The sequence below is a fragment of the Gopherus flavomarginatus genome, chromosome 2 (assembly GCF_025201925.1).
Source record: "Gopherus flavomarginatus isolate rGopFla2 chromosome 2, rGopFla2.mat.asm, whole genome shotgun sequence".
NCBI classification, from domain to species: domain Eukaryota; kingdom Metazoa; phylum Chordata; order Testudines; family Testudinidae; genus Gopherus; species Gopherus flavomarginatus.
The window spans coordinates 161960390-161983544 of NC_066618.1; the positions used below are offsets into that span (position 1 = coordinate 161960390).

A 23155-nucleotide genomic window follows, 5' to 3' on the forward strand; every position below is an offset into this window, starting at 1 on the left:
CTGGAATTTCATTCAAAGGGCTTCATTATATTCTTTTAGCAAGAGGTGCTCCAACGTACAGAAGTGCCCTTTAACAAGTCCATTCCTTAATTCTTTCAAGTGGGCTTGTTGGAAGCTGGATATTCAGTACCCTCAACAGGACAAAAATGAGAACCTCGCTGGCATTATTTAGTGAGTGTAGTGCCATGTGGCATCATGGGGCCTGGGGAGGTTAGGTTGACCTCACATGTTCTATTTAAGAACTAGAAAGCTAAACTCTAGGAAGTCCTTGACAGCCAGTCACTGGGCGGAATGTACTTTCTCCTGACGTATCCATTTATTTATTTATTTAAGCTGAGGAATAAACAAGTAAACCTCCCAATGCTGAACGTCCTGAGTTAGCAACCAATTCTCCTCCATCCTGCAGCCTACTATCAAATAAAATAATTCATGTGTTTCTGTCCATTTTGGATAAGCCTCTACGGATTCCCAGGCACTGCTGCTATTACGCGCTGCCAAATGGTGCAGTGAGGTAAGAGGCTATGCTTTCTATCAAAAGAAAATTTTACACAGGGGGGAAATTTAGAAGATAGCTGGAGATATCAGCCAAGAGCTGAACCTGGAAACAGGTTCAGCTCTTGACTGAGTTTTGTTCTTGGCTGGCCACTTTGCTAATTCCTAAAAGTGTTTGCATTTACACAAGGTTCTTTTGCTTTGATCCTTCAGTGAAGTTAAGGTGTTGAATCAACAAAGTGACTGTTGTGCTTTCACAACAGAGGTAGGATGGTCTAGCAGCTAGGGCAAGAGGCTGGGAGTCAGGACTCCTGGCTTCTATTCCCAGCTCTGGCTGGGAGTGGTTTAGGGGTTAGACCAGGGACTAGGAGCCAGGATGCCTGGGTTCTATTCTCAACTGAATCTTAACTTCTCTGTACATCAATTTTCCTATCTTTTAAATAGGGCTTTTTAAAGAAGCTACTTAACCACCTTGGGAAAGCATGTTGAGATTCTCAGCTGAAAGATGCCACATAAGATACTGTAGCCCACGAAAGCTTATGCTCAAATAAATTTGTTAGTCTCTAAGGTGCCACAAGTACTCCTGTTCTTTTTGTGGGTACAGACTAACACAGCTGCTACTCTGAAACCTATATAAATTCAAAGCATTATTAGTATTATTTATTAACTCACTGCAACCAAGGCTGACTCCAGTTTTTCTGCCGCCCCAAGCGGCAAAAAAAACAAAACAAAAAAGCCGATTGGCAGCAGCTCAGTCGCACCACTTGATTCTTCAGCGGTAATTCAACGGCGGGTTCTTCACTCCCTCTCTTCCTCTTCGGCGGCACTTCGGCAGCTCAAAGAGGAAGAGAAGGACTGAGGGACCCGCTACTGAATTCCCGCAGAAGACCAGGAGGTGCCGCCCCTTTGTATTGGCCGCCCCAAGCACCTATTTCCTTAGCTGGTGCCTGGAGCCTGCCCTGACTGCAACATTGAAGCAAAAGACATATGTGGGCTGTGAGCTAGTGAAGGGTTGCATTTGCATTCATACAGCCTGAGAAAGGACCAAGAAACATGAGATGTATATGGAAAAGTCATTTTTGTCCACTTACATACATTTCAGATATCATTCGGAGTAAATCTCTCCATACTTGGTGTTCCCTCTCTCCAGACCACAGCATCAAATCCATTGCACAATGATTGGGAACTGACACCCATTAGCAGAGGGATAAAATGCACCCAAATGTGATTCTCCAAACAGCAAAACAGACAGACAAGAAAGGATGGGGTCAGGATCTGCTCTTGCAGCCAGGGCTGGAGGAAGCCAAAATCAGCTTCTCAGCTGGGCTGGGCTCTGTTTGTTTTTCACGAGCAATGATGGAGAGTAGGAAGTGGTGCCAGTCCCAGAGTTCCATGCATGTGGTGGGCTCCGGGAATTCAAGGACCTAGGCTCCCCAACGCTCATCCCCATGGGAAACATGCATAAGGGCTGGTGCACTGGAGTCACCTCCAAGGGATGGCGCTGCAGGATACCTCCCTATGTCCACTGTGAATCTGCCCAGGACCTAGTTTGGTTGGTAGCTGGACTATCAGGGTGAATGTGAGGTTCTTTCCTGGGTGAGTTTGTAGACCGTCTGAGGGCCAAGAGCTCTGGGAAGATGATCCCTGTGCTTTCCCCACGCAGACAGGCTGCAGCATACCCCTGGCCCCCCCTCCACCCCTGCCCATCCAGCCCAGGTCCTGCCTGCAAGGATGCAGCGAGGATGCTGGCATTAGTGCAGGGATCTTGCCACTTGAAGTGAAGGATCTTCCGGAGGCATCGTTGATGATACCTCGCCAGACTCTTTAAGTGCTGTCGATGGGTCACCCAGGTTTCGTATCCATAGAGGAGTGTATGAACAATTGTCTCATAGACCTGGTGTCTTGTCATAGATCACAGTCCATGAAAACACATCAGAGCAATTTCCCAAAGGAAGCACTTGCGCACTGGATTCTGTGCTGGATCTCACTGTTGATTTTTTTTTATTGGCTCGCTCTGTTTCTGCTTGCTGTCGGAGCTGGAGGGGCTCAGAGTCAGGACACCGGTAAGTGGGGACTGCTCCTGGAGGGGCGTTTATTCCAATACACTGCCTAGGAGAGCAATCCCAATCCCTATGGTGCTGATGACTCCCAGGGTGTACCCCAATGAAGACCCCAGTCCCTACTCTCTATGCACAAGGAGGGACAGGGACTGGTGAGGGGACCCACAAAGTGAGACCCCAGGCCTTGCTGTGGAGGGGACTCCCAGGGCTGTACCCCCTTTAGGGACCCCAAGCCCCATTTAATGTGTAAAGACAGAGGGCCAGATCCCCAGCTGGTGTAAATCCGGGGAGCTCTATTGACCTCAGTAGAGCTACCCCAGATTTACGTCTGCCATGGATCTGGCCCACAGGGTGGATTCTTTAGGGGGATGGAGGGTGGGCGAAGGGCCCCTGGCTCATGAGAATTCTTTAGTATTTTGGAACAGCTGTGAAAAGTGAGCGGGGGGGCATCATTTAGGGGATGTTTGTACTGCAGCTGGAAAGCCTGGGCTGACAGACTGAGTCACCGGGGTACATGGCTGTGGCTAGCCTGGGTCAGCCGACTCAGGCTCAGGGGCCGGCTGCAGGGCTATGACATTGCAATGCAGACCTTCAGGCGAGTCTGCCCGTGATAGGGTCTCAGAGCTTGCAGGGCGAACCTGAGCCAACTGACCTAGGCTCTGAGACTCAGCATCATGCAGATTTTTATCACAGTGAAGACACAGAGCTTAAGGACAGAAGGGACCATTCTCTAGTCCGACCTCCTATATAGCACAGATCATGGGTCCATGCCTCCTCCACACTGAACCCAACAACCAGAATTAGACGAAAGCACCACAGCCCCCAGGAGACCAGACGATTACATGACACAGGCAAAGAACAGGGACCGAGGTGGACCTCCCTCACACGCTAGCTCTGAGCTCGGCTGGCTAGCTGAGCCTCCGTTGGTGTGGCAGCATCAACACTACTATTTGTAGCCTGAGTCTCTCTCCCCGGGCAGGAGACGTGCTCCCAGCTCCAGCGCAGACATCTCAGAAAGGTCCCAAAGTAGGGCTGAGTCCTGAGAAGCCGTTGATCACCATGGGCAGCTGGGCGAGACCTTGGCATACGAGTCCCCAGGCGAGTGTGGGAGGGAGAAGGACTCCTCGCCCCTTGGGCTGCTGTGGAGATGTGGAGAGGGCTGTGGTGAGTGAGAAGAGGCTGAGGACTAGCTGGGTGTCCATGTTCTGCCCTGCAGGAATATGCCCCCTGCACCTGCTCATCGGCCTGGACATCACTGATTGCCAACAGTCCAGCCTGCACCAGTACCTGGAGGGCATCATCTGGGAGCTGTTCTCCCTGACCAGGATCAGCTGCGCCCAGCTCAACGTTACCCTGAGCATCCAGAGCGTGGACCAGGGAGGCGAGGTCCTCTTCCGAGCCCACTTCGCCAAGTACCAGCACGACGTCTTGCAGCAGCTGCGCGTGGTGCATGCCTTCAGGCGCACCTACCTGAACCAGCCCTCCCTGCACAGACTGCTGGAGATGAACCGAGGCCTGCCAGAGAGTAACAAGGTAGAACCTCAGCTGGCCAACAGCTCCGCATGGGCACATCCTGCAGGCTCCCTTTCTCTGCTAGCTCTAGCCATTTAACCCCCTTGCTGCCAGTTCCCTGCTCAGCTCCCATTGTTCCACCACTTTTTCAAAGAGGAAGGCTCCTAGGAGCTCAGCAGAGGGTTCACCTGGGTTGTTTGGCTGCCCGGGTCAGCACAGCAGGTGCATCTGGCTTGGGCAGAATACCTGCTACATCGGGCAGAATCAGAGCTGCTTTGCTGCTGCTGGGGAGTGCTGTGTGGTCCCAGGCTGGGGGACACCAGCTGTCTCTGCCCTGGATCCTGCTTCCTCCACAGCGGCCTGTAAGCTGATGTGTCCCAAACATGTCTGTGCCCCAGGTGGTGCTCCTGTTTACAGACGGGTTGGACGATGATGTGAGGAAGCTGGAGGAGATGTCAGCCGCTCTGCGGGTGCAAGGTATGTGGCTGGATCACACAACTTCCTGGTGACCGGTGGTTAGATCTGGAGGGGAAGAGATTTTCAAAAAGTTAGCCCGGGACACAGTCAGACCTCAGGAGGGGATTGAGTGCAGGGGCATTGATGGAATGTGGGGATTTCAGCATGGATTGAGCATGGTGTCTCTGTTCCCCTCTTATCCCAGGGACTGTAGTCCTTCACTACGTTGCATCTGGTTCCATGATGCCACGTTTTACCATTGCCCCATGGTGCTGATCTGCCCTGGCACCATCCGCCTCTTCCCTCTGAGGATCACAAAGCACTTTACAAACATTTACTAATCCTTATCCTCCCTGTGTGGCGGGATAGTGTTATTGCCTGCACCCTATGGATGGGGAAACCGAGGCATGGAGCGGTTGAAAGACAGAGTCAGAAAGGGAGTCATATGCCCCATGGTGCCAAGTCACCTAACCCACACCCCGCTGCAGTCGGTAACCTGTGTCTCCTACGCTGACCCCAGCTCTGCCCTCATTTCCATCCTAGGCCAGCTCGATGCGCTAGTGACTATTGCAATGAACAATGCTACCAACCTGGAAGAGCTGCAGCTCATTGAGTTTCGGCGAAGGTTCAGGAACAGCCAGCAGCTGAGCATGGAGAGCCCCGAGATTGGCAGCGTTTTGAATCAAGAGCTGGTAAGAGAGGGCCCCTTCCCAGCAGGTTGGCTCGAGGGCCCAGGGGTCTGACCCCTTCCAGCAGAGGGCAGAGATACTTGACAAGTATCAAGTGGTGGGTCTATCCTTTGGGGTCCATCCCTGGCTCAGCTGTCTGGGTTGCACAGAAGCTCCTCTGCTCTGAGCAAAGGAAGCCTGATGACTGGGCTTGTCTTCTTAGCAGTGGTCAGTCACTTGCTCTGTGTCAGCCTGCAGCTCCCCTGCACCTTGCACGAGACCTCAGGGGACTCATTCTCCGGGCCATCCTGGCTGTGACGCTGACGCTCTCTGTCCCGCTGCAGCTGGCTGCGTCGGAGAGGAAGTGCTGCCACCCGTGCCCCTGCACCTGCATTGGATTGCCAGTCTTGCAAGGCCCCTTGGGCATTCCAGGGCGTAAGGTAAAGTACTTGTTGTGGGTCACCGGTCCTGGTGCTGCATGCAGGGCTGTCATGTGCAGCCTTTGTTTTTTTTGGGGGGTAGGGGTTGTGCTGTTCCCTTCCAGTGCTTTGGACCAGGCTCTAGCAGGAGTGTGAGGCTGTGTCTCACAGCTTGCACCCCCCCCACACACTCTGCATGGAGGTGATGAAGCAGGCGTTGTACTCTGGGTTTCTTTACACTGGTGCAAAGCTCCACTATCCACATGCCACACCAGTGTAAATAGTGACTCCTGCAGATAAGGCTCCAAACCATGCTTGGGTGCAAACTGCTCTGCACAGCTTTGCGGCATATCTGCACTGGTGGTGTGACACCAGCAGAGCTGCCGGTGCAAAAACACCCTGTGCAGACAAGCCCTAGGAAAGCACTTGTTCCCAGCTACATGCCTTTTGCACTTACTCACCGATCTGAGAAGTCAGGATGAGGCCAGATGTTTGCACATCTGAATCTGAAGAGCATGGGGGAATGATATAAAGGCACAAGGGGATTTTTGTTTTCTATGTGTTGATCACTGATTACTCTCGCCCCTCGCTCCACCGATATGGTCACAAGGTGCCCGTTATGTACCGGGTAATGAGCGTTGGGATAGGGCGGAGGCTCGATCACTGGATGTCCTCGGGAGGGTTAACAAGTGCCCCGAAGGTAGCAATGGGGATAACGCAAACAATGAGTCGTGGGGTTAAAATTGAGGGTTTATTGAATGGGTCACAAGTGAGGATGAGGAACAACTTAATACTAGTTACAACTTGGGCCTACAATATAATATTAGAACAAATAATAAAAATACTACAATTACAAACAGAAGCTGACCCTGGTACCGCGCTAAGTCCGAGTAGTTATTTAGGTCCTTCCAAGGGTTAGTAAAGGTGCTATTGGTGCTATTATTAAGCATAAATGCAATTACTCGTCTAAGTAAAAAAAAATGCAATAAGACAGTTAAAGATTGCCGTGAGACTCCGGCCAATCCCCCTTGCGTTCAAGGTTTCCTGGTTAGCGGGTTTCCCCTAGCAGGAGCCTTGGGGCGGCTGGAATCGGCTTTCGTCTCCGGCTTACAACACGATTACAGGCTCAGTTAGTTAGCAGAATTAGCAGAATTAGCAGCTAGGCATACTTACACACACAAACCACAAATGTTTCATTACCACCGGCAGACGGGTAGGCTTCTGAGAACACGGAGCCGAGGGAGACCTCGAGTTGATCAGGCTCGGTTACGGATACAGGTTTCTGCGTTTTCTCCCTGCCCACTGCTTGCACGGTGGGCAATTTATAAGGGTAATGACGTGTTCAGTTTTTTGGCCAGGTTTCTCCTAATTAGGAGATTTACAGGTGCCTCGTTACCACCCTCGGGGGGGGGAGGGTTTCCTGGAAATGGCTGACCACAAAATTTGCCTAGCCCCAACGGTAACTTTCGGGTAATGCTTCTCGCTTGAGAGTACGTGCATGCTCGTTTCCCGAACATGGAAGCCAGGGCAAAAGCTACCTAGGGCTGTGAGACTAACATGCCCCCATGCCCTGGGCTCCATGTGAACGTTATGCCTATACCTTAGATTCATCGTCCGACTCGCCATCCCCTTCTACAAGAGGGCGTGTGTCGGGGGAAGAGGCAATGTAGGCCGACCAGATAACGCGATGGACGCAGGCTTTCAAACAGGCACAGCCAAGGCAAAGCAGGATACACCCAACCAGGAGGGAGATAAGGAGAGATTGGAAATAAGCCTTGTAGGCTCCGAGACCTAACCAGTCGAGCCAGGACCAAAATCGGAAGGTCTCCCTGGACTCACGCCCGGCGGTTCCTAAAGCCCTGAGGTTATTAATTACTTCTGTTAAATTTCCAGATACAGAAGAAACAGAGACACAACACTTATCCTTAAACTGTGGGTACATGGATATGAGGGTCTCACAAAAATCCCGTGATTGCAGCAGAAATTGTATCATTAATCGGTTCTGAAAAGAATAATCTGATAATTCCGTTAGCTGTTGATTGACTAAATTAAAACCTTTTGCTGTGGTATTTGCTAGTGTTTCAATAGCCAGTGATTGGAATAATACTTGCTCACGTAATAACATATATCCAACGGGGTTAAACGAGACCACTGAAGACACTACAGAGGACAGCGCACCCTTTGCCTTCTCCCACCAACCCCAGGAACGTCGAACCCGTCCGGCTGAGTTGGGATGCCAGGTCTTAACATAAATACCACCCCCTTTTAACAGGATAGAGCCAATGGTACATATGCCTCTAGGGTTAGGGGGGAGCGCCGTACAGGCTGCCTCGCCACACAGCCTGAAGTGACCTGGTCTGGGGGACCAGGGGGAAAAGACAGAGTCCTGGCATGCCGAGCCTCCCTTAAAAACTAATTTCTTAATGTGGCTGTGGGATAGACATGTGTGTTTGAGGGGCTGGTAGAATCTTTTGCCGCTATAAGTGATGCCGCCGGACCCAATTTTTCGGCCGCGGCTACCGCATAAAACGGGGGGTGGGAACGTACGATTGAAAATAGGGCTGCTGGCCGTCTCATTTCCGTCTACAAGCTGCCACTGGGAACAATTGGGGTAGGCCCCGACCCAAATGGTTTCTGTTCGATTATTTCCCAAAAAGGCCCAACAGTGGGATGCCATGGGCCTTTCTCCAGGTGACAAGGGGAGTGGGCCCATACGACGTAGCCTAGTTTCATTAAAAATAGAAAAAACAAGGGGGGAAATGGGGTCGAAAAGATCGTTTGTGCAACCTGTCCATTGTACGGTGGGAAGCCACTGAGCAAAGGGGGAGGAGCAATTAAGGGGACCATTAATGCTACTAAAATTAAACACTAAAGGCAATAAATCAAACAAAGACCTATTTACAGACAGCTTATTGGAACATGCAAGGCAGTTATCAGGGGTCAGTGAGGATAAGTCGATGTTTCCTCCCAGAACTTCCTGGATCCAATAAGCTGCAAACATAAGCTGATGGGTATTTTCGTTCACGGGATACTGATGCCTCAGGTTCAGCAGATCTGGGCCCTCCTGGTTGTCGTCCCAGCTTCCCGCCACTATGGCGAGCTGCAAGACAAGCAGAAGGCGGCCTTATTGGCCCCCGTTAGTTCGCTCCTGATTCGGAACGTTTGCTTATCCAGTTATGGTGGACCAAGGTGTGATTGCCCTGGACATCTACAACCGTATAGGTATTGGGATATTTGCCCGCAGTTACAATTTGTGCGGCATAGGGTTCTCGGTGACCTGAGGCCTGTGGCTCAGCCACCCAGACAAGTTGGTCGGGGTGATATACGGGAGTCCAGGGGCCTCAAGGCCTGGGGCTGATTTCGGGCCAACAAGAATAGTTTGCGTTGAGGGAGATAAGGACCTGTGGTAATAGCGTACTGCAACCTTTATAGTCAACGTTGGGATTGACTGAACGTATCATGGTTTTCAGAACCCCGATTTTCCGCTCTACAACGCCATTACTTTCAGGGTGATATTTTAAGTGAATATGGAGGGAGGCCACCCATCCCAACACCAATGCTTCAAAACGCTTGCTGGTAAAAGGGGGTCCCCCATCTGCTTGAACTTCGGAGGGCACACCCCATGCCACGGCCACCTGTTGCAGCGCCCCAGCCACGGCCGCCGCCGTGGTGCTATTCAGGGGGATGCAGTGAGTTTGACAGGAGCCCAAATCCACCACTACGAGAGCCTTTGGGTGGCGACGGGCTCCAGGTAGGGGTCCCATTAAATCTATTTGCCACACCGCGCCGGGAGGAAAGTACTCTGCCGCGTACGCCCACCGCTCGTAACACGGGCGGTTTTGGGACTTGATTTGTGCACACTTAAGGCAGGACTGTACTATCCTTTTGCAGTCCTGCCGCCGTACCTCGGGTTTACCCTGAGCAGCTCGGGCTAACTGACCGTATAAGCGGCCGCTAGGCAAATGCCCCCAATCCTCATGAAGCCATCGGAGGAATGGATCGGTTCTGAGCTGAGGCTGTTGCCCCAGACACACTTGGGGCGCTTGAATTTCCCTCATTTTTTGGTCCAATTTGGAGTGGAGGGGGTCAGAATTAGGACGATGCGACGGACAATGGGTTATAAACCAGGGCCGGGAGAACTTACGTACCAGGCTAAAAATAGTGTCCCACAGGGGCGTAAATGCTGTGGAGTTAGCCTCTCCCGTGAGAATGCTGAGACAAAATTGTGAGTCTATGCCCAACACGACTTGAACAGAAACGGAATGGGCCCGGGTAACGTGCTGGGCAGCGAGAAGGACCCCATGGACTTCGCTATGCTGGGCTGATGAAGCCGGCGGGAGGAGATCAACCTGGAAGTGGTCGCATTTAGCACAGAGGACTCTGCCCGGGGGGTCGGGGAAGTGCCCCCGTCGGACACAATCCAGGGGTCATATTTTGTTTCTATACACAAGGGCTCCGAGGCTGCTGGGAATCGGACATCGTTTGGCAACGATTTAAGCGTCCATTCCCGCCACATGATTTCCCCCAAATAACACAGCTGTTGCCAAGTTAGGCTGGTCCCGTGAAAACTGGGGGGGGGGCAGCTGCATGAGCCAAGGAATGAGGTGTACCTCTGGGCCGATCAGGGTTCCTTTACTAGATAGCGAAGCCCAAATGCTCGCCTCGCCTGCGGCTAGCAGCATAAGTCCTATGGGCCCATATCGATACTGAGGGCCCTTGAGCCGTCGGGCCTAGTTATAGACCGGTTGCCCGTCTTGTGATACTGAGTACCCATAATGATGTTGTGTAAAGAAAAGGGTAATGGTAAAAGGTGAGTCCCTTTTATATCGCGCCAGCCGTGGGTTAGAGGCAAACCAGGCGGCTATTCGTTCCAGGCTCTTTTGGGCCTCAGGACTCCATATATCCCGTTTCTGTTTTGACGAGAGGGGCTCCTGGATCGTTTCAAGGTCTATGAGGTGTTTATCCGGGATAAAGTGTCGGTGATAATTAATTAGGCCTAAAAGTCTCTGTAGTTGCTTTTTACTCTCGGGCGGGTCTCTTACCCAAGGGTCTAGAAGTCCCGAGGTAGGTTGGCCACAGTTGTAGGGGTCATAATGTTGGCCTAAGAAGGAAAAGCTTTGAGAAGGCACGAGGTGGCTTTTTGTCTCATTAATTCGCCACCCATTGGCCTTTAGCTCGGCTACCACGGTGTTAGTTACGTGTTGGACTATGTGTTCGTTGGGCCCAATTATGATTATGTCGTCCACATAGGCTAAAATGGTGGTGCCCCCAATGGCTTCTACCCCTTTTAAGGTTTTTGCAAGAGCGGACGTGGCCAAGGCGGGGGAATTACAGAACCCTTGAGGGCACACCTTCCACTGGTACTGTGTGCCCTGGAACGCGAAGTTTAGGATTTGGGGTTTGTCCTCTAATGGGATTTGATAGAACATATCCTTTAAATCCAGGGTGCAGGCCCACCTCCCACTGGCATCGCTTAGCTGTTGCCGTATTTCTGGAATGGTGGCCGGGCCCGCAAATGGAAGGTGTCGGACTCGGCTGTTTGCTTGTCTATAGTCGATGACCAAGCGAAATTCAGAGGGGTTTCCGGGCTTGGGGATACCCCAGCCGGGCGATAGATAGTTTGACGCGGTTGCCTGCGCTATCCGTCCCTCCTTTAATAATTGGTTGAGCAGTTGCTTAATGAGGGGGATGCCTTCAGGCTTCGTGGGAATAGGGGAAAATTTCCATGAGCTGTTATTAACCAGCTTGGGGCTATAAGGGGGGGGCCGTCGGGCGACAGGGTGACAGGCAGGGCCTGACAGACCTGTTTTTGTAATCTTAGTCGTTTTATATCCCCAACCCCCAGCAAATTTGTTCCTCCCAACAAAGCCTTAACTTTCCGCTTATACCCTTTATGAATCAGAGTAAAGCGGACTACGGGTTTTTCTTCAATGTGTTAAGACCCTGAATAAACATAGTAGAACTTGTGGGTACATGCGGTACATCGGGTTTAATAATGAAGATTTGAGCTCCGGTGTCCAACAGGAAAGATACAGGGGTGTGAAGGGGTTTGGGACCGGCTACCAATAGGGTGTAATATGGTCGCTCATCCCATGTCTCCGTGGAGGCCGGGACGCACCCGGCCTCTACTCGTTTTTTGTTCTTAAATAATCGTCCCAGTCCTTCCATCCTAATTGTTTCCCCAGGTCTTGTTGTTGAGAGTTAGACATCTTCCGCAGTGCTTCCTTGGGCACCCCCTTATGTAACAGGAACCCAAAAAGCGCCCTTTCGGCCTTGGTACGTTCAGGGTGCTTAGGTTGACCCTTATTAACAGGGTTCTCAGCTGGAAGGGCTGAGATGGGGCTCTTGGGGGCTTGTGGCATCCGAAGACGGGACATAGCCTCATATAAAGTAATAAGAGGTTGCCCAACCCAACCATGCAGCAAAAGGGTTCCCCCTGTGTCAATCGGTGGGGTGCCATCTATGGCTAAGTCCACTGCATCCCTGTTGACTGGGATCTGGGTGGGGTCCCCAACATAAATGAGTGGCGTGTTGGATTGGGCTTGCTGCGGATTCAAGTTCAAGGGCACTGTCTGTGGGTCCCACATTACGATGGATGCCCTGGCAATAGCCCATATGATTTCATGGGGTGTATTTATGCTGCCGGGAGGTATATACATGCCCTTAAAACTGCCCTTCATGGCTAAAGAGGCTGCGGCTGGTGTAGTAAGTGGCCAGACCCCGTTTCTTAAGAGGTTATGGCCTGAAAATCCTCCCGACCAGGTGGACGTTTTGGCCAAGAGACTAGCCTCCTCTCTGTTCACTATCTCTGCCCCGTGATCCAGGGCCAGACGGCCCAGCCAAACGAGGGCGGGCTCGCTCTCCCCACACCTAGTGTCTACCATAAACTCCTTCAATTCTGCCTTAGTGCGGGTACGATATTCGGTGGTAGTAGTAATTTGGCCTGTATTAGAGTCCACCTTGCTTTTTGTAATAGCAACAGGCATTGCCTCCATCCGCATCTCCTTCTCAGGCGCAGGTGGGGCTGAGGGGAGAGCGGGATAGATCGAAGGGGGAGGGGGGGCTTCGTAGGGGGGTGAGTTTCTACCAGCCTGACTCCCGTCCTCCTCCTCCTTGTCACTCATCTCGCTTTCTGCGTTATCGGTGCCGTTCGCGGCGGCCTGTTTAGCGGCAAACATAGTGCTTCCATGAAGGACCGCACAGAGGTCCAGCGCTTTGTTTAGTGCGCTGAACAAGACCGTGGACACGTCTTCCGACTTATACTCGTCCGGTCTAAGTTTCTTTGACCGCTTGGTCTGTTCTAATTCCTCCATTAATTGGGTTAGCAACCCGTGGGCTGGGTCACCCGGCTGTACCCGGGGCGGGGGTATGAGTTTAGAAACGGTGGCCCCGGATTTTTTAACGATACGGCTACACTCCTTCCAAATGTCGGACGGTGTCTCAGTCCGACTAGTATCCGCGACCCCCGTGCACTGGGGTTGCAGGGAACTATCGGCCGGCTGACATTTAAACATGGGATGGCAATGGAGGAGACACCCTACAGTGGTCAGGGTTAACGAGGTCTTATAGCTTTTTTACCCTGACCCTGACTCTATAACGCAAACCCAATCTAGGGTGGGCCTCTCAGATTGTCTGCTGGCCACTTGGTGAAATTGTAGGTGTTGAAATTGCTTGAGCTCAGACTGTTCACGGTCCCCACTACACCACGGGCACTGGCCCTCCCGAAGGCATCCTGTTCGTGACGCCATGTTGATCACTGATTACTCTCGCCCCTCGCTCCACCGATATGGTCACAAGGTGCCCGTTATGTACCGGGTAATGAGCGTTGGGATAGGGCGGAGGCTCGATCACTGGATGTCCTCGGGAGGGTTGACAAGTGGCCCGAAGGTAGCAATGGGGATAACGCAAACAATGAGTCGTGGGGTTAAAATTGAGGGTTTATTGAATGGGTCACAAGTGAGGATGAGGAACAACTTAATACTAGTTACAACTTGGGCCTACAATATAATATTAGAACAAATAATAAAAATACTACAATTACAAACAGAAGCTGACCCTGGTACCGCTCTAAGTCCGAGTAGTGATTTAGGTCCTTCCAAGGGTTAGTAAAGGTGCTATTGGTGCTATTATTAAGCATAAATGCAATTACTCATCTAAGTAAAAAAAAATGCAATAAGACAGTTAAAGATTGCCGTGAGACTCCGGCCAATCCCCCTTGCGTTCAAGGTTTCCTGGTTAGCGGGTTTCCCCTAGCAGGAGCCTTGGGGCGGCTGGAATCGGCTTTCGTCTCCGGCTTACAACACGATTACAGGCTCAGTTAGTTAGCAGAATTAGCAGAATTAGCAGCTAGGCATACTTACACACACAAACCACAAACGTTTCATCACCACCGGCAGACGGGTAGGCTTCTGAGAACACAGAGCCGAGGGAGACCTCGAGTTGATCAGGCTCGGTTACAGATACAGGTTTCTGCGTTTTCTCCCTGCCCACTGCTTGCACGGTGGGCAATTTATAAGGGTAATGACGTGTTCAGTTTTTTGGCCAGGTTTCTCCTAATTAGGAGATTTACAGGTGCCTCGTTACCACCCTCGGGGGAGGGGGGGGGTTTCCTGGAAATGGCTGACCACAAAATTTGCCTAGCCCCAACGGTAACTTTCGGGTAATGCTTCTCGCTTGAGAGTATGTGCATGCTCGTTTCCTGAACATGGAGGCCAGGGCAAAAGCTACCTAGGGCTGTGAGACTAACACTATGTTTCTGAGAAGAGTTTAGAATGTTCTCTTTCCCTTCCAGTTGGGATAAATCTCCTGGTGTCTCCAACTTCCATTCCTATTGGCCTTGCTGGGCCTATGTTGTCTGACCCAGCTGTCTGGTTCCTACACAGCTGGGACCTTGTCAACTTGGCCTCTATGTTGCCTGAGCTCTATCATCTGATGTTGTGTCAACTGGAGTCACCAGACATTGAAGCTGGTCTTAACCACTGAGTCATAGTGATTAATTCTTAGCTCTTCCATTCTGAGTGCTTTCCTCTGGAGATCTCACAGCACTTTACAAACATGATTGTTTTACTAGTGGAGAAACTGAGGCACAGAGGTGAAGTGATTTGCCCAAGGCCACTAGACTGCACTCCTTCCCACGGTTGGAGAACCCAGGCATCCTGAATCACAGCACCTTGCTCTAACCAGAGCTGAGGATAGAAACCAGAAGCCTTGACTCTCACCACCTCTGCTCTAGCCATGAGAGTACTCCCTCCCTGAGTCAAGACTAGAACTCTGGGGCTCTGACTCTCAAACTCTTGCACAGAGCTGGGAAGAGAACCCACCTAGTCCTGATTCCTAAGCCCCTTGCTCTATGCACTCCCCTGCTGTGCCTAGAACCCAAGACTCCCAGCCCTGTGCTCAATCCACTAGATCACTACTGTCCCTTCACTTGAATCCCTGATTAGGCAGCTGCACCCAGCACAGCTGTTACTCAACCCAGACCCCCACCCCTCCCAGTTCTTAAGCTGCGGCACCACCATGTGAGCCAAAGAGATCACTCTGAGTGAGCTGGTAGGAGCTGTGCAGAGCTTGCCCTCAGGCGCTTGCCTTAATTCTGCACTGATGCTCCCCTGTGTTGTCTGGGGCTCACAGACTGGGACTTTATGTCCTGCTGGGTCCTAGCATTCTGGGCACTGGGAGGGGAGTGAGCCCAGAACTGATGCCGCTGACTGTTCTCCTCTGGAGTGCTCAGACTGGAAGCTAGTGGTGTAGGCTGTGTCTCAGGGGAGCTGACTTCAAATGTTCTGCTGTCTTGGCTCTAGGGGAGGAAAGGAGCAAAGGGGCTGGTTGGAGACCACGGGCACTATGGACACAGCGTGAGTAGAACTGTTGTTTGTTTCTGAAATCTCCAGTGGAGGGGTGGCTGCTGCTGGGCCCACTTTGTAGAAATGGGGTGTGTGGGATGTACCCCACAAACATAGATCGGGGCCGATATCCTCTTTCAAGGGCAGAGATGCTGTGCACAGGGTAGGAAGGCCACTGGGCATGGCCCTTGGCGTGTACTGGTGAGCAGAGTGCTGGCCATAAAGACCCGATTCCCTCCCCACATCTTCGATCGGAATAGCATGGAGTGGGGGCTCTGGCATAGCTTTACCACGCCAGGTGTGGACACTGGAGTTTGCACACCCTGTTTAGAGATTGGTGGCAGCAGGACAGCTCGAGCAGAAACCAGAGCAATCATAAAGCCTGGGGATAGTGCTGGAGCCGACACTTGTAAGTATCCCACCAGCTGAAGATAGCCCTCTCACCAGCTGCCTCTGGCACCCCCTGGGCAGTGCAGGCTAGAGTCCCAGGTGCCAGAGGTGGAACAGATCAATCAGAGCCCATCTAATTCTGTCCCTCATGGGCCAGTGCAGGATTGTGCCCTGGAGATTCATCTACTCTGCTTCTAAAGTCCATGTCATGGGCTCCCACTGCTTTCCATGCTTACACTGGCCCATGAGTCCCCTGCCCAATGGCACTGGACAGTCCCATGCTCAGACTTGCTCCATAAGCAATCAAATAGCATTCACTGCTAGGGAGAGCTTCCTGATACCCAGCCTGGATTCTCCTTAGCTCAGCGTTCTCCCATTGCAACTCCTGCTTATACTCCCTAGACATTCCCCCAGCTAGACAAAGCCGGTTCTGAGGGACTCCCAGCCACTCATCTCCGTAGGCCTCCAGCATTGTGTGAGCCTGGTTGGGTTGTGTAGTAAAGAATCAATGTCTGTCTTCTCCCCAGAGCACGTGCCTGAAGGGGCAGAAAGGAGCCCAGGTGAGAACTGATGAGTCCCTGTTACTCCCCACCCCGAGGGAGGGAAATATCCTTATCCCCAGTTTGCAGATGGGGAAACAAGCCCAAGGGCAAGTGATTTCCCCGAGGTAACAGCAAGTTAGGGGGATTGCTGGGGTTAGAACCTAGGCTCCCAGTTCCCCTCTTCTGACCCACACAGCTTACCAGAGAGAACCCAGGAGTTCTGACTCCAGCCTTCCTGCTCATTCTGGAATCTCTCCCTGCTAGCTTTTGTTGTTTGGTGGAATTGTTTCCCACATGTTTCTCCTCTCCCCCACCTCCCCTGGAGCAGGTGGAAACACTGGACCTGTTGGTGAGGCCAGTGTGCACCAGTAGCAAGCCCCACCCACACCCCTACAGTGGGTAGTAATGGGCCACTTTGCAGGTCCCTGGAGGAGTTTTCATCCCTTCCAAAGAACACATTCTAGCAGAGCCAGTGGGTGATTTTCCACCCCAGGTCAGCTTAGATTGGCAGCTTTAGGGGTGAGGAATGCTCTGACAGAATCCAGGCTCGATGCCTGAACTGCATGGCAGACTCAGTCCCTCTAGATCCCGGTGGGTGGAATAGCCCAACAAAGGCCATCTTGGCCTGTTCAGAACCAGCTGCCCGCCTTTGGCACTCTCTGATCTGGTGCATCCTGGCTGCAGGGTGTCCCTGGAGGGAGGAGTGAGACATTTCACTCTGGTCCTTTGGCTGCATCCAGACTGACCCTTCCTGGTCTCTCCATAGGGCAGGAAGGGCATCGCAGGTGCTCCAGGCATTGCTAGGGAGAAGGGCTACCAAGGTGCACAGGTGATGCCAGCTGGATCCGCCTACGGGCACCTGCCTAGGACAGTCTTCCTGAGCTTGCACTTGGAGCATCTACATTTCCCCTCTGCTGCTTATGTTCCAGGGGCTGCGAGGTCTCAGAGGGACAAAGGGCATCGCAGGTCACCAGGGGTGCCGTGGAGCTCAGGTGCCGGCTCTCGACTGCCCCTGCTTTACAGCTGACCAGAGATGAGGACGGTGAAATGAGGGAGTGGTGCTTCTGCTCAGTCCCTCCAGTGCTGGGATCCATCCATTCATCTCCCAGCCCCAACAGGGGCCCAATGGTGTTAGAGGGCAGAGTGTGTTCTCTGTGATTTAAATGGTTCCCTTGCATTGTTCATGTTTCCCCAGGGACACACAGTTGTTTGCTGCAGGCTCCAGGGCATCTGCTTTGCCAGTGATGAGCCTCCTCACCACAGGGCCCTGTCTCTGCTGGAAAACGGTCCTAAGGACTGCCCTGTCCACGCCAGCTGCGGCTCTAGTGACACGAGCCTCCAGGCAGCCCTGCTCTGCCAATGCCTCCTAGCAGTGGGTCCTCCTTGCATGTCCCAGCCTATCACCCCAGCAGGTGGAGTGAGCTGAGCTAGTTGCCGGGCATTGCCCCAAGGCATTATATTTAGTTCCTCTTACGCCAGGGGGCTGGATGTCCTGGTACCAGATCCGATTTCAGAGTTACCGTTGTCTTTTGCCAAGGGGCTTTCCGGAGATGTGGGCTCCCCAGGAAACACCGGCCCTGCTGGTCCCCAGGGTGAGAAGGTCAGTGAGATCACAGTGTATTGCGTAACAAGGCCATGCTGCAGATCTCTCCCCACAGGTTCTCTTGACTATTGGGTGTGGCTCTGTTTGCAAGAGCCCTGCAGAGCCCTTTCCTGGTAGCTAAGAATGTTACCCCTGGGCCAACAAGTGTGTTTGTTGGTGGGGGGGCAGAGGAGGTGCATTAGTTAGATCTGGGTTCAGGTGGGGAATCTCCTGAATTTCTCATCACCACCCCTGAAGGTTTACCTGGGCACAGCGTCCCCTTTTCAGCCCTGTTGGTCCATTAGCACTTCCCCTGAGCTGGCAGGCTTCTTTCTCTTCCAGGGGCAGGCAGGAGAAAGAGGCGAAAAAGGGAACACAGGGTCTCTGGGGCCCAAGGGGGCACTGGTGAGTTGGGTGCGAGGAATGTTGGCATTGCTCTGGAACAGGTATATTTCTCATGGTGCTGGACTTGGTCAGCCAAGCATCCGAGAACAGGAACTCCTGGCCAGAGGCCACTGCAGATGGGAGCTAAGGTTCCCACCCCTCCTCTTCAGGACCCAGCTCTTCCCCCTTTGAGACCCAAATGACTTGTGGGAACTCCAGTGGGAGTCCCCTCCCAAATGCATTGCAGCCACCCAGCACCAGTGCAGAGGGACCTAGGACCTGGGTGTTGGGTGAAGATACTCCTGGTATGGCTCCGTCTGTCCCTTAACGAGGGGATGCATGAGAAAGAAAAGTCACCTCCATTCCTGGTCCGGGGTGCCTGGGAGAGGATCTCCAGAGCACTTTGTGATATGTTCCCATTCTGCCAATTTGATTGTCCCCATGCAGACCCCCAGCAAACTAGGGAAATTCACAGGACAGGTTGGCGCTTTCAGGCTGAGCTGGGACAGAGGTATGTGCAGGTCCTACAGTAATTATGTGTGTTTTCTAGGGGGAAAACGGATGTGATAATCGAGGATCTCCAGGAAGGAAGGGCCCAAAGGTAATCGCTGCTGCCAGCAAACCAGCAGCATTAACCCCACATGGGCAGAGTCCATTCTCCTCTCCCCACCCCCTTGCCCTCCGCACTTCCCTTGTTGAGCCTGATTCTGGTCTCACCAACCCTGGTGTAAATGAGCAGTTGCTCCACTGAAATCATGAAACCAACCCCAAGCCTGGAATTCTTCACTTTGCCCTAAACTGTTGCTGTGCGCTGCAGAGCCGACTGCATTTCAGCCCCAGGGGAAGCTGTTCCTGAGTGTGGAGTGTGAGGAGCTTTAGGATCCTACCAGCCAAGGGTCACTGTGTGGGCATAAGGTGCTTATTCCAAAGGCTTGGGCTGGTGATTGAGGGGTTCATGGAGGACCCCCATTCCTCGTGGCATTTTGACTGCAGATGGGAGCCTCCATCCATATACACTGCTGAATTCCAACCTCTCCATTGTGACTCTATGCAGCATGAGCTTTGCCTGCTCCCCTGTGATCCAAGGGCCCCGCATAGCTTCGCTTCCTGCCTGGATCCATTCCCTGGGTGCATTCACCTCTCTCCTGCTTTCTTGTGTAGGGCTCCTGTGGAGGCCATGGAGACCCTGGTGCTCAGGTGAGTGGAGAGCCAGCGGTGCCCTCTCTGCTCAAAAGCTGCTGCCGTCAGCCTGTGGCTACAGCAGGAAGGCAGCTGCTTAGCATTGTCGTTTCATGGTGACTGCATTGGGACTAGAGATAACTACCCATAGTCTGGCAGCGCTTCCGTGTTACCTGCCAGCTGCGACTCTCTATTGCTCAGCACGGGCCGTGGTGGCAAGGTTAGTGTGGAGGGCCTAGGGGACAGGAGGGATGGGACCAGCTGAGTTGCTATGCAGGATCTCTATAAGTGGAGTGTGAGGGACATCCCTAAGGGACAGGCAGTGGCTTCCTCTCACCCAGCGCTGGTGCCTGACCCTGCTGTCTATTTCCTTCTATTCTCAGGGTGAAAGAGGCGACAAAGGTGCTGGGGGGACAAAGGTTGGAAAGGCCTGCATGGATCCAGGGTGAGTACAGTGCTGCCATGGCCTCCGATACAAGTTGGGCTTCCTTCTCAGGATGGATCCAGCATATACACAGTCTGCCATGTCACAAAAATGCCCATCTCTCCCCCCAGTGCTAACCCCTAACCCTCACCCCACACCCTATGCCTAATGTCCACCTGCAATCCCAGCTGGTCATATGTGAGCAGCCAGTGCTCCCCATAGGAAAGCATCTTTGATCCAACTCTGCTAAACACACCACTCTCCTACTGCCAAGTGCAGACCTAGGGAGAGGGGCCCTTTGCCCTGGACTGTAGGTGCTAACAAGGCCCCTAACAGGCTCTGGAGTAGGGGGATGGGGAGGAATGGCACTTTCTGCTGACTGAGTTTAGCTGGTGGATCTCATTTGTTCCTGCCTGTGAAGCACAGGGCTATCCCCGGGGGCTGTTTCTCCTGTACGCTGCTTTTTTTGCTGACCTGCAGGTCTCTAAAACTGCCCCTGATCTTTCAGGGGCCTCTTGGGAGAAAGGGAGACCAAGGGCTGCATGAAGCGTGGGACCTCCAGGAGAGATGGTAGGGTCTCGATTCATGGACTTCTTGGTGGGACTGCATTTGGAGGGGTAGAGAAGTGGGTCTGGGGGCACAATCAGCCAGCAGCTGTGTCTGGGCTTATAAAAGCTATGGATGATTTATTTTGGCTATTAATAACCCAGCTCTTCATGCTGAGATAAGGGTCACCAAACCTCATGCTTCAGGGCATAAACAGATTACCTGCCCAGATCATGAAGAAACCCATGTCCAGCATGGCCCTGACTGGTCAGGTGTATCAGAGGTATGTTCCTCTGAGGAACTAGATATAGGCCCTTTCCAGAGGCAGGAGACTGGCCCTGGCGGGAAATGATCCCACTCAGCAGGGCTAAACTTATTTGCCTAAGTGAGTGCTTCGTGTGTGTGTTGATTTCACTGCTCTGAGTCTTCTGGTGCTTTCTCAATAAGGTTTCTCATTGCCTTTTCATTCTCTATTTTTCCTTTCTGCTTCAAGAATCTGAGAGGTTTACCTGGAGTTCCCCTCTTTACGGTAAGGGGTTCTTCTGTTATGCAGTGTCTCGCTAGCTTGGCTGTGTGCTCGTTGGGTGGGTCAGGAAGGGCGTGTGATGGCTTGCGGGGAGTGCTGCTGCAGGCATGTATAGTAGCCTTTTCCCTCTGGTGCTTCCTGCCATAAGAGGTTGCTATTCACCCTTTAAATCCACACCAGCTACCCCTGACTCTCACCACTGTACTGGCTGCAGCTGGCTAGCCTTCTGAGCTGTTGCATCTCTCTGAAGGGCCATGAGACATCCCAGCAGGAGGAGAAGCTGTAGAAATGGCTGTCTTTTGAGAGACAGGATGGAGCAGAGATACTCCAGCACAGCCAGTTGTGTGCTGGGTGTTTGTGTCTGCATGAGCTCCTCCACACCTGGGGGAGCTGTTTGTGGGGTGGATGGAACCCAAGAATTTCCTTGCACACAATGTGGGTGGTTCTAAGTCTGAAGAGGCAGCGTACCATACAAGGTCATAGTTTGAATGATCACATGCAGGTGGAGCTTGGTTTATGGGCAGAATTTGAGTAAGTACCACCCAGAAAGTTGCCCTCTGGTGGAAATACCCCAAGGATACAAGATCTTCTGTTAGTTCAGTCCTGTGAATGACTCTCATCCCTTTGACAGAAGGAGCTTGCAAAAGACCTAAACACACAGAGAACCCTGGGTCTAGCTGGGTCTATTGCATCACAGCCTCTGGGGTCAGTTCCGACTGGCCCACAGGTCTCCCTCTCTGTGTCACTTGGGAGAGCTGGGGAGGCAGAGGGGGAACCCCACTGGCTTGGAAAGAAAAGGCAAGGAACAAAACTAGAACTGACCTGGCTTCCCACTCTCCTTTCCAGCCCTGTGAACTAATTGACTGTATCCGAGAAAGATGTGGTAAGTGCTCTGCCTGATTTGTGAGGAGTTGGCAGAACTGGGGATGGGAGGTCTGCACTACTGAGAAGCACAGTGAAACCAGCAGCATGAACTGATACCTGAGATACTTAGTTTGCTGTGACAGACAGAGGTGCTGGGAGTTTCGGAATGACAGATGGACATGCTGGATGGACGGACAGATGGATGTGGCCGGGACAGTGGGACATGGATGGATGGACAGACGGGTGGGTGAGGTGGATGGATGGATGGACAGATGTGGGAGGAACAGAGGGACATAGTGGGTGGGTAAACATGCCAGGTACAGATGGCTGTGCTGGGTGGGTGGATGTGGCAGGGACACTATAAGATGTAATGGCTGGTTCATCCTGTTCTCTGCCTGGCTAGTGGTGGTAACTGGCTCACTCTCTAAATGGGCAGCACTGCCCTCTGAGGAGGAGGGCTCTGTGCTGCTCCAATGTGCAGCCCCAGCTGCCATAGGGTCTTTACTTTTTCCTTCTCTGTGCAGACCCCAACTCCCTGGCCTGCCCGCTCTTCCCCACCGAGCTGGCCTTGGTGGTAGTGATGTCCGCCAATGTCACTCCCACTGAGTTTGGCCGCATGAAAGACGCCCTGGCCTTCCTGCTCCGGGACCTGTGCATCTCCTAGGGCAACTGCCCCGCCAGGGCCCGTGTGGCCCTGCTGTCCTATGCCTCCACCCCCACTTACCTGCTGCGCTTCACCAACATGCAGACAAAGGGGCTGCTCCTGTGGCTGGTGGGGGACCTGTCCTATGTGCACTCTACCCAGAGGGGCCGCCTGGTTACTGCCATGAGGTTTGTGGGCTGCAATACCTTCAAAAGGGTGAGGCCAGCCTTTCTGGGCAGGAAGGTGGCGGTGTTCCTGACCAGTGGCCAGGGCCAGGCCCAGGAGGGCATTGGCAAGGCCGCCCTGGAGTATGTGGCCCTTGGCATCGTCCCAGTGTTGGTAACCTTGAGCTCCCTGCCAATAGTGGAGCAGGCATTCTACGTGAGCAGGCTGAGCTAGGGTACAAAACTGGTATCTCCCTTGCAGGGGGCCAGCCGTACATTACATAATGCTGGGGGGGGGGGGTTTAGTGATTTTTCCCACCCATTCACCCCCTTGTATCACGAAACAAACACATTGTCACTTGAAATGAAGAACCCATCCACCCCCTACTGCATAACATAACTTATGGACAGCCCCTATCTGCACATGCAGAGGGGACCCAGCATAAAGTGCTGGCACAACCC

General features: G+C 52.7%; 1 protein-coding gene across 1 annotated transcript; it reads left to right on the forward strand.

Moving 5' to 3' along the window:
- The first annotated feature begins 469 nt into the window (after positions 1–469).
- Positions 470–22550, forward strand: LOC127044681 (collagen alpha-6(VI) chain-like). The gene is made up of 12 exons (XM_050939756.1): positions 470–511; positions 2404–2555; positions 3769–4085; positions 4463–4541; positions 5064–5212; positions 5533–5628; positions 16367–16399; positions 17148–17320; positions 18898–18948; positions 19509–19544; positions 19910–19971; positions 22411–22550. The coding sequence occupies exons 2-12, from the start codon at positions 2414–2416 to the stop codon at positions 22548–22550; spliced, it is 1278 nt and encodes a 425-aa protein (XP_050795713.1). The 5' UTR covers positions 470–511; positions 2404–2413.
- The last annotated feature ends 605 nt before the right edge of the window (positions 22551–23155 follow it).